Below are 11,742 nucleotides of genomic sequence, written 5' to 3' on the forward strand. Positions count from 1 at the left end.
TAATTATAATAATTAACATTTTATTGGATGTTTGTTGTATGCCAGGTGTAAATACTATTGTTAGTTGCTCTGAGGTGGTTCTCCCCTTCCCCCGCCCCTAAAACACACACTAAGCAGTTCTCCAGTTCTCAGCAGGCAGTGATTGGGTGTCTTACATATTCTACTCAAGTCTGATGCTGTCCACCTGGAGGTAGTGTCAGATTCTATAAGTTCAGGGTTCAGTCCCACAAGACTGTGCCCTCACCCCTTTAGATGCTACTTGCAAGTCTAGGGTGTTATTGGTACTTCTTACCAACTGGCTATAAATGGGAGGTTTTCACAACTCCCTCCTTGGGGCCTATTAATTTGCCAGAGTGGCTCACGGACCTTAGAGAAATGTTTGCATATGTTCACTAGTTTATCATTAAGGATATTATAAGGATACAGAAGAAAGCTCAATGAAGAAGTGTGGTAGAGTGAGGTCTGGAAGTGTCCTGGGTTTAGGAACTTCTGTTCCATGGAGTTTAGGGTAGAACACTCCCTCCCCTCCCAAGCATGTGCATAGGTTGTGGTTCGTGAAATTAGGAAACTCGCAAGACCCCTTCCTTTTAAGTTTTAATAGATGCTTCATTACAGAGGCAAGACTGATTAAATCATTGGCCATTGATTTATCTCAGCCTTCAAGCTCCTCTTCCCTCCCTGAGGTGTGGAGGTGATGGGGTTGAAAGTTCCAACCATCTAATCACCTGGTTGGTTCCCCCTGGCAACCAGCCCTCAAGTTTAGCATCTTTTCAAACGATACTTCAGTAACATGTGGTTGAAAGGGACTTGTTAAGAATAACCAGACATTCTTTTCACTTTTATGGCTCTGGAACTATTTTAGGAACCAAAAACAAAAGACCACTATATAAAATATGCTCCCAGTTGCTTTATGCTTAGGAAAGTCAGAAACGGTGGATGTAGATCAGATGTTTATTTTTTATTATAAATGGTCACACCTGCATTTTACCAATGAGGAAACAGAGGAGTTAAGTTGTTTACGGCTACACAGCTAGTAATTTTTTTCTGGTTATATAGTATTAGTTATAGTATTAGTTATAATATTTCTGGTTACAATAGAATATTTCTTGGGAAGTGAAGTCTTAGATTCACTAAGTGAATAGTGAAATAGATTTTAGTAAAGCATAAATAAAAAATTATTGTGCAGCTCCCCATTATACCAGAGGAGGCAATCCAGTACTCTTGCCTGGAAAATCCCATGGATGGAGGAGCCTGGTAGGCTTCAGTCCATGGGGTCACTAAGAGTCGGACACAACTGAGTGACTTCACTTTCACTTTTCACTTTCATGCCTTGGGGAAGGAAATGGCAGCCCACTCCAGTGTTCTTGCCTGGGGAATCCCAGGGACGGGGGAGCCTGGTGGGCTGCCATCTATGGGGTCGCACAGAGTTGGACACGACTGAAGTGACTTAGCAGCAGCAGCAAATTGTGCACTTCAGTATTACCTGTGTTGTAGATACTTTGTGTTAAAAAGGCATCAAGGAAATATGCATGGGGTTGATGAAAGAGGAAAAACTTACAATTTGATATTTGCTTTAAAAAGAAATCAATTATCATAATTCTTGATTTTTCTTTCCTTCTTTTAGGCTTCTCATTTCTTTTGGGGATTGTGGGCTTTGATTCAAGCCAAATACTCTACTATTGATTTTGATTTCCTTGGGTAAGTTTAATTTTATTGTATGCATTACATTTGTCTCTACTCTTTTTGGATTCATTTTAGAATCCATAAGGGACATGTAGTTACTATTAGTCAGATGTTACAAGAGTTGCATGCATTTAATAGTTGGTTTGCAAGGAAATTTGGTTTAATCTGTTAAATGTTCTCAGAAAAGTGTCCAGTAGGTGGTGCAATAAACTAAAAATATGTCCTTTTAAATTTTAAAACTTAAAACAACTTAGAAGGGTGAGTGAAAATAAAGGAAGGATTAAGGTTTTTAGCTCTAATTCTGTTGTTACTCTCTTTTCTTGATAGGTATGCAGTTGTTCGTTTTAACCAGTACTTTAAAATGAAGCCTGAGGTTACTGCATTAAAAGTGCCTGAGTAAAGAAGACTTTAATTATTCTTAAGTAGCTGAACAGTGCTTGTGGATCTTTAAGAAATTCCAAAAAGTCAATATTTGTTAAAATTCTTTTAATTTGGTTTTCTTGCTTTACAAATTATGCCTCTTAACAAACAATTTATTTTTTAAATAGTCTGAATGATGTCAAGAAATATACCTACTGCTTTCAGTATGTGGTGGGTTAGAAGTTTGTTAAATCAGCAAAAAGATACAAAGATGTCAGTTTAATCCTTTTATAATTTAATCTATGTTATATGTGAATTATTTATTATAAATTTAACATGAATTTTGTGACTGCTTTCATCTGTTTCATCTGTTTGTTGAGTGTAAGCAATGAAAAATTCCCAGAGAAAATATTTTTTTTGTTATGTTTTACTTTAATAAGATTAATTTCAGTAAACATTTTTGATGTTTAGAGTAACCTTTCTGACACACTGTAAGTAAAATGAATCATCTACTCTTGAATGCCAGACACTGGTTTAGATAACTTAGAATGTTCATAGAAAAATATCTGTTTAGGAGAATGAAATACATACACTGTCTGTGATAGTGGTACATCTTTCTGAAGAATTGGAAAGCATTTTGGAGGGGGGAACATCTTAGAATTTAAATTTCCCTCTTCTTACATAGTCTGGCAGAATAAATATTAACATTTACCATATAATCCTGGAATAGATATATGGTGGTTTTGTTACCAAAATCTGCATTAAATAATGTTTCCATGTACTGTGTATGGTCATTTTAGGTACAGTTTGTTTTTAAAATTTTACTCTTATCAATTTGTTTCTAACCAAAAATTTTGTTTCACTTATTGGGATATACTGTATTTTGTTTGTTATTAAATAGTAGCTAGTACAGCAGTTACTAATTTTTGAAACAAAGGTAAAATGCTTATAATATTTGGGAACAAGAAAATGTCATTTAGATTAATTCTTTTTTACTTCTCCAGATTCATTCCTTACACTGTGGCTTTATGTTTTAGTTTGGCTTCTGTGTCTTTAGAATGATAGCAAATGATTACTTGATAACATGTAGTTTCAGAGAAATAAGTTGAGGTGGTTAAAAGAATTAAATAAGGAACATTTAGAACATCAATCCTGTACACTTAAAATCTGATATAACAGTGTGAATTAAGCAAAAATACTCATGGTAGGAAGGCTTCTGTTTGTTTTGATTTCTTTTGATTTCGTTCGTTTTTGTCTATGAGAGGATGATAGTTATTATTTGGAAGGAACTTGTGTCTTTGGGATAGATAAGCAAACTTCAAGTTTTGAAGACTGCTGTGTGGAGTTGAGCAGTCATGGTTAACTTTGCTTAGAAAATTAGTCTGAGAAGCTTTGCACATTTTGGTCACATAAGTGCCCATGTACAAAGTTGGCTTAATGAGTCTGCATATTCAGAATATGCAACTGCAAATTTATCCTCTGAGAAATCTTCTGGGGAGTCTGATGTATTATTCCAAATGACTTATACTCTCAGATAAGTGCTTTAAAATACTTGGATTAGCTCAAGATGTTTAAAACTGATAAGTAGAAACACAGGCATTGAAAATGGTAAATTCTAGTTCCATGAGTAGAATCTTAAAATCTGTCTGAATCTGTAACAGTGTTAGCCACTATTTGTTTCCTACCTCCCCAACGTTGCAAATGTTCATTTCTGTTTTTATAAACCGTATTATCATTGGATCAGTACAATTTTACCTAATTAACTAAAGGAAAAGAACCAGTTAAACAGTTAATAGCTTTTTATAGAATGTTAAGAGTGAACTTAAGAAATTGTTTTTGGTGGAATTTTCATCTGTGGCTGGAACATTTTCTTAGAACAATGAAGAATATGTAGGACTCGAGGTTTTTTTTGCTTTCTGACTTCCTAAAAGTGCAACAGTATATATCTTGGAGAACGGTGGTCGGAGAGGAGATCATTTTTCTATCTTCCTCCATATTCTTCAGACTATTTTGAATAGATTGACTGAGCCATTGCTGGTAGACTGTGCATGGCTGCTCGCTGTGACACCATTGTAAGTGGTTCAGAGAGATTCAGGAAGTGAATGTAAAGGGGAATAAAGACTCTCACTTTAGCCCTAGGCAGTGGATCTTGGGAACAAAATAAGGTATTTAAGATATTTCTCCCACTCTTTGGGGTGTCATGATGTTCTCACTTCCTTTGCAGGTTTTGGGGATCATACTTCAGCCTAATAATAGAATTCAAAATTGCTTCCCTTTGAATTGACCATCTAAGGTATTCTCAAGGGAAAACATCCCTCTAAAATTTGTCCTGTGGCTTGCTGAGATGTCTTTTGCCTTTTTATGTTAAGGAACTTGAATGCCTTACCTAATAACTGATAGTAAGCTCATTTTGTAAATATGAAAATGGTTGTTAGAGAAGTGGCATTCATGTATACTCATTGTTAGTCAGTAGACCATAGTGGCCTGGATGCTTAAACAAGCAGAATTCCACAATTCTTTTCTCCTTTGTTCCTTACCTACTTATGTGATCTTACCTGACCAGTAATACTTGACTTTTTTCCCTCCAGACCCCATGCTACCACCACTTTCTGGGAATTAAAGACATGTGGTAGTAAATCATACTGTTCACGTGATCATTTGAGATCAATATGAGCACAAAACTCATCAACTAGGTCTGCCTGGAATGTATATAAAACAGTGTAAATAAAAGTTTGTAAATTAGTGTGAATTGTATCTTGCATATGAGATTGTGTATTGTTTTTGCATTCTCTTTCCTTTTGTAGACATTTTTCTGTAAGGGAATGATCCAGCTCTTTGGTTTAGACTGGAAATAACCAACAGATGGGGCGGTACAGTGGGATAACAAGAGGACTGGAAATAGGGTTATCCATTTTTGTTAACGTCAGTACTTACTTGTTTAGCCTCTCAGTGCCTAATATGACTTTTTTTCATTCTTGATTTGGCCATTAGTTTTTGGAGGTTAGATTCTTGCAAGCATTAAATTAATACCCTGTAAGAATTCCATTCTTTGAGTCATGATTCTAAACTAAAGCAAATTAAAAATGCAGTTTAATGATTGCAAACTGAAGTATTACCCTTTTCTATTTTCAAGGCTGTTAACTTTTCTCTACCAAAAAAACACTTTCAATTTTTATATATCTCAATATGATTCTTAAGTCCCATAGGTACAAGGGAGATGATAAATAATAGCTTCTAGTTCAACTTAAGCATATCTCAGTTGGCTTCTCTAAGTATGAAATTGTTCATTAGGGGATTGTAAAATACAGAAAAAGATAGAACTGTTCTTTTAATGACTGCTAATTCCATTTTTGTGGAACTAGGAATATTTAACTTCATAAACATATTATGAAAGCTTCCAGATTTAAAGGAAAAATTCCCCCTAAACGCTGAATTAAAAGTTAAAAACCTCCACTTTCAAAGTTATATAGGTATTTCTTTCTTACATTTTCTGTACCATTTTCAAAATCCTTCATAATGTAAATGAGAAAACTATCATTTTGCTTTTCTGCTTTACATTGCTTTTAATAAGCATTTTATACTGCGTTCCAAAGTGATATAGGCAAGCTTTTAATATTAGTCAGTCGTTCAGTTAATAGAATTAACAATGCTTTATGCTAGGAGGAAAGTTTTGTTATTGACGGCAACTTGCATCACTCAACACAAAAGGCAAACGCTAGTAACTATTATGTAGCAAGGAAAGTGAATTATAAGGATGTCCTAAAGCAACTTTAATCTTTATTTCAAAATTGATTTGCTCTGAATTTTCTAATATAGTTCATTAGATTTTAGAATATGTTTGACTGGAAACTTAGTTACATATTAAGGCAATTTGTTTTTGTTTCTTTTTTTAACAAAAGATATTAGTTATAGGGAACCGCCTTTTTTTCTGTTACATACCACTTGTGTGATTACAGTGTTTTGTCTTGGGTTTGGTGTCTTCAGACAGAAAAATGTAGCGATTATTTTAAGTGAATTTCCCCCATCTTGGAAGTTTAGTGTGTAAATGCATTGCTCTAAAAGAAAATGCTTGAGTTTGCATTACTTGAGTACTTAAAAAACTGAAATTAATAAGATATATTACATGATGAATTGGATTTTTTGAACAGGTTTTACACTAAAATTTTCCTTTCTGGATTATAATTTGAAATGGACAGATTTCAACCATTTGAATAGAAAAAATAATGGTAGTGCTTGTAGAAAATACCTTTTTGAGTTTGAGGCATTCAGAAGTCAATTTTTAGTAGGGTTCTATCCTGCAGTCTGCTTTCTCTTCTTTCCTATACTTAATGCACTTACTATGCTACTGATGTTATCAAACAGCCAGTTAAAATCTGTGTTCATTATGCATCCTATGACTTTTCTAGTTATGAAAAAAGTTGCTCTGTAAAATACTCTTAATCCCTAAATGTAGACATATTTTTGTTTACATCCTGCCCATTAATGGTATTAATTGCCATTACTCATTTTGACAAAACACAAGGTGTTTATAAAAACTGAAAACATTATGTGTTATATTTGAACTAGTTAATGAGTAAGAAAAACCTGGCTGATTTGAATTGTTCCATTAGTTAAATTTCATAACTCTTAAGAAAGGGACTTTAAGAGAGAGACCAAGATCTGATGATATCCATGAATGCTAGATCCTATGAACTGGAAAAGGACCACCCCCCCAAAAAAAGCAGTGGCAGAAATAAGAGCACTTGCATGGTTGTGGTGTGCTGCTACCTAATTTATGTAGTGACACACTGATGTTTTTATTGTTCAGTAATCTGAGGAAGTTTCCTGTTACTTCCATGTTCTAAAGTTCTAAAGTAATTGTAAATTGGTGGAATTTGCAAAGAGGAGAGTTTTAAACTCTATTCTATTTAGGAGCCTTTGTATAGCTGGGTGAAGTTTCCATGATTTAAAGTATTTGGATTTTAAAATATACTATTATTTTAAGAAAGAAGACCTGGCATTATTCCATGTTCTTAAATGATAACGTCCTTATCGGTTTCAGAAGAAAAAAACTAAATTAATAACTGTCATTGCATTAGCTGTATGTTGAATTGGGAAATTGTGGCATAAAGGTTAAATTTGTGTTTATCAAATGTGAAACATAGTAGTATAATGCTGCTCTGTAAATACTGTAAGTGCTACAAATAGTCTCAGCACTGAAAATGTATTGATACCTCTCAAATGAATGCAGCGTTTGAGGTAGGTGTATTTGATATGCCTCAGAAAGTATCTGAGTGTCTGAGAACTTGTAATCTGTTTGGTAATGAAGATACTTCCTGTTTTTTGTTGCTTATTTTCATGTTTCAATTTTAATTTTTACATTTTTACTGCTGTTAATTTAAGTAAAATTTGTTCTGTGGTTAAAATGGGGTTGCCAGTGAATAAAATTAAAAACAGCCTCATTCATGTAACTGCTTAAATAAAAATGCGTTTTTGCTATATGTTCACAAACTTTTAATGAATCTGTATTTCTGTTTAAATATAAGTGATGTTTAGGCTTTATTTCTGTTTAATAAGGCCTTTTACCATTGATTAAATGAAGGAATGTATCTTTTTGAAGAGATTTATAATCTGTAAATAAAAATTGGTTGTAACAATAAAGTTGAGTTCTAACTGCTTGTATCCATAAATCTTGTGACTTCAGCTTATTTTTGTAGTTTTCCTTTTGTAGAAAAAGCTTTTCAGTGTTCGTGTATAACTGTTTGTATATTTGAAGTTGTTCAGTTGCTCAGTTGTGTCTAACTCTTTGTAACCCCATGGACCACAGCACTCCAGTCCCTGCTGTCATTTACTGTTTCCTGAAAGAGTTTGCTCAAACCCAGGTCCATTGAATCAATGATGCTCTCCAGCCATCTCATCCTCTGTTGCCCCCTTCTCCTGCCCTCAGCCTTTCCCAGCATCAGAGTCTTTTCCAATGAGTCGGCTCTTCACATCACATGGCCAAAATATTGGAGCTTCAACTTAGCATCAGTCCTTCCAGTGAATATTCAGGGTTAATTTCCTTTAGGATTGAATCCATACTGATAGCTCCAATATCTGATTCAAGTTTCTAGAGTTCTTCCTTGCCTCTCCAAACAAATATTTCATATTTGTTTTTCTTATTTTCTTACTCTGAAAATATAGATATGTATTTTTGTTAAGAATGCCTTAGTAATGTATCCTTTTCAGTGTTCTTACGAGATTGTTGTTATAGTTGCTCAGTCATATCTGACTCTTTTGCCACCTCATGGACTGTAGCCTGCCAGGCTCCTCTGTCCATGGGATTTCCCAGGCAAGAATACTGGAGAGGGTTGCCATTTCCTTCTCCAGGCAATCTTCCCAATCCTGGGTTTGAACCCGGGTTTCTTGCTTTGGCAGATGGATTCTTTACGACTGAGCTTCCTGGGAAGTTATGTGAGGTATAATATATTGATACGTATGTTACTAGTGGTTTTAATCTTAGTTGATTAAAATGTCTCCCAGGTTTTTGAAGCTGTGCAGGAATTTTTGTTTTTTTTTGCTATTAATTTTAGCAACCATTGGCAGTTTTTGCCCTGAGACGGTATTGTGACATTTGCATGATGTTGCTTTTCTGTTGCTCTCTTTCCTTCTACATTCATAAATTAGAATTTTACTCTTAAGGAAAAGATGTACCTTTGTTTATTTACTTTTATTTATCCAACCAGTAAGGACACAAGGATGTTCTGTGAGCTGTAATTTTTCTTGTTGTTGTTCTAGTGCTCAATTAGTTTCAGCTCGGTGATTGGGAGCTCCTTCACTGTATTGGCTGTATTCTTTCAACACTGTCCACATCATTTCTAGAGCACTTCCTTTTCTGGCAATATAAGGTGTTCCAAGCTAGATTTGTACTTTACCTGCCCCAGCCCTCAGTTCAAATACTTAAGGAGCCTTAACATTTTTTTAATTTTTAGAGAATATTTAGAAATTAAGGCCTTAACCATTTGGGGGCATTATTGTTTCTAAACTCCCATCAGTGGACAGAATTAGGAAATACTAGCAAAGTCATGAGGCTTTCCCTGGTGGCTCAGATGGTAAAGAAACTGCCTGTAGTGCAGGAGACCTGGGTTCAATATCTCTCTGGGTTGGGAAGATTCCCTGGAAAAGGGAATGACAACCTACTCCAGTATTCTTCCCTGGAGATTTCCATGGACAGAGGAGCCTGGCAGGCTACAGTCTGTGGTGTCACAAAGAGTTGGACACGACTGAGCAAAACTTAACTTTTTTCAGAAAAGTCACAACAATTGTTCAGTGTACTCTGACACATCCTTTTCAGAGTTCCCCTATTAATATTTTACTTCCTTTGCTGTACCCTTTTCTGTGGTATTTCTTTTTGTGAATTAGTTGAGTAATTTGCACATATAAATCTTTGCGTGTGTGTGTGTTCAGTCGCTCATTCATGTTTGACTCTTGGCGACTCCAAGGACTGTAGCCCGCCAGGCTCCATTCTCCATGGGCTTCTCCAGGCAAGAATATTGGAGTGAATTGCCTTGCCTTCCTCCAGCGTATCTTCCCAACCCAGGGATTGAACCCATGTCTCACGTCTGCATTGGCAGGCGGGTTATTTACTACTAGTGCCACCTGGGAAGTCCCACAAATCTTTACCCCTCAATGTTTCAATACTTGTATTTCCTAAGAATACTAATTTTACCTCTGATGAGTTAGTGATCATTGAAATGAATGAAGAAAAAGGATGTTTCTTTTTTGTTTTTTGGCTGCTTTCAAGACCTCTTTTTAATTGGTTTGTAGCAATTTGGTTGTAATGCATTTTGATGTGATTTCCTTTCTATTTATCATCCTGCTTGGGTTTTGACCATTTTGCATCTGTAAATTTATGTCTTTTACCAAATTGGGGGAAGTTTCAGCCATTATTTCTTTGAGTATTAGTTCAGACCTGTTCTATCTTCTCTTTATGGGTCCCTGATTACACATGATTAGACTGAAGTTGTTCAGTAGAATACTGGAGTGGGTTGCCATTCCCTTCTCTAGGGGATCTTCCCGATCCAGGGGTTGAACCCACGTCTCCTGCATTGCAGGTAGATTCTTTATCGTCTGAGCCACCAGGGTGGGAAACGTTCTTGAAGAAGGTATTAATATATTCTCTTGTCAGTGTGTGGTGTTATACAGAGCTATATATATTTATGTGTACATATATGTGTGTGTGTGTGCATACAATTTATCCTCATTATTCCTGGATTCCATATTGGCAAATTTGCCTACTTGTTCAAATTTGTTTATATGCCCAACAATTCTTGGGCTGCTCTTATTGTCTTCTGTGGACACGTGCAGAGTAATGAAAAGTTTGAGTTCCCCTGACACATGAATTCCCAGCTGAGGTAGAATAAGCTGATACTCTGCCTTTTGTTTCAGCTCTCTTAATGTTCTTTTCGTCATGTGGTTAGTGCCACATTTTTCACATTTTTGTGCATTTCGTTGACAATTTCACTGTTTAAAATGGCTCTCCAAACAGTGCTGAGGACTTCCTTGGTTTGGTCTCAGCTCTTCAGCTTCAGATTCGTCCCACCTCTTGCCTTATACTTTTAGGGCAGCACCCATCCATTTATCTGCTCATAGTTCTGGGGCATAACAGTCTTATTGAAAAACCCCTGAATTTTTCCCCGTGCTGCTTGTCCACTTACCAGGTTAATGCCTGGCTTTATTAAAGCTTTTAAAAACTCTGCAGACTACTTTGGAAGTATCACTTCCAGAAAGCCACCCCCATGCTTGTGCAATTATCCCTTCTAGCCCTTTTGCCCACCTCACTGCTTTGTCCAGGAATACCTCTTATTAGTGAATGTATCCATAATTGTCTGGTGACGTATTTGCCTTCCTGAGTATATTTAATGAGCCTTCACAACCTGAGCCTTATTTATCTTTATGGTGTAACCTTACATTGTGCTAGGTACTTAATGGGACTTATTCTTGTTGTTCAGTCACTAAGTTGTATCCAACTTGCGACTGCATAGACTGCAGCACACTCAACTTCCCTGTCCTTCACTGTCTCCCAGAATTTGCTCATACTCATGTCCACTGAGTCGATGATGCTATCTAACCATCTCATCATGTCGTTCCCTTTTCCTGCCCTCAGTCTTTCCCAGCATCAGAGTCTTTTCCAATGAGTCAGCTCTTTGCGTCAGTTGGCCAAATTATCAAAGCTTTAGCTATAGCATCAGTCCTTGCAGTGAATATTCAGGGTGGATTTCCTTTAGAATTGACTGGTTTGATCTTGTGTCCAAGGGACTCCAGGAGTCTTCCACAGCACTACAATTCAAAAGCATCAATTCTTTGGCATTCGGCCTTTATGGTCTGACTTTCACGTCTGTACATGGCTACTGGAAAAATCATAGCTTTGACTATATGGACCTTTCAATTTATATTTTTTGAGTGAATGAATCAAAGTATTGAATAATTGGGAAATATTTCTAAGCAAAAAAATACTAAGTGAAATAAAAACTCAGTATTTGATTTTGGAGAGAGGTTAGCCATGGAAATGGCTCTCCAGAATAGCTTTTTCTCCATTGATATGATACCGGAAAAGCTTAAAGGTTGGGCAGTTGCATTGGATTGTCTCCTCTGCCTTCTTAGCACAACCAGAATATCACAAAAGAGGAATGAACCTAAAACTACACTGATGTGTCAGATATCTTTACTGTATTACTTTAA

General features: G+C 35.9%; 1 protein-coding gene across 1 annotated transcript in view; it reads left to right on the plus strand.

Annotated features, from left to right (window-relative positions):
- ETNK1 (ethanolamine kinase 1) overlaps positions 1-7,712 on the plus strand; it is a 54,977-nt gene extending 47,265 nt beyond the window's left edge. Inside the window, exons 7-8 of the mRNA XM_040235356.1 lie at positions 1,625-1,698; positions 2,011-7,712. Coding sequence (XP_040091290.1) covers positions 1,625-1,698; positions 2,011-2,083 — 147 coding nt within the window. The 3' untranslated portion in view covers positions 2,084-7,712. The remainder of the gene's footprint in view (positions 1-1,624; positions 1,699-2,010) is intronic.
- The last annotated feature ends 4,030 nt before the right edge of the window (positions 7,713-11,742 follow it).

Source organism: Oryx dammah, unplaced genomic scaffold, assembly GCF_014754425.2.
Source record: "Oryx dammah isolate SB20612 unplaced genomic scaffold, SCBI_Odam_1.1 HiC_scaffold_29, whole genome shotgun sequence".
Classification (NCBI taxonomy): Eukaryota; Metazoa; Chordata; class Mammalia; order Artiodactyla; family Bovidae; genus Oryx; species Oryx dammah.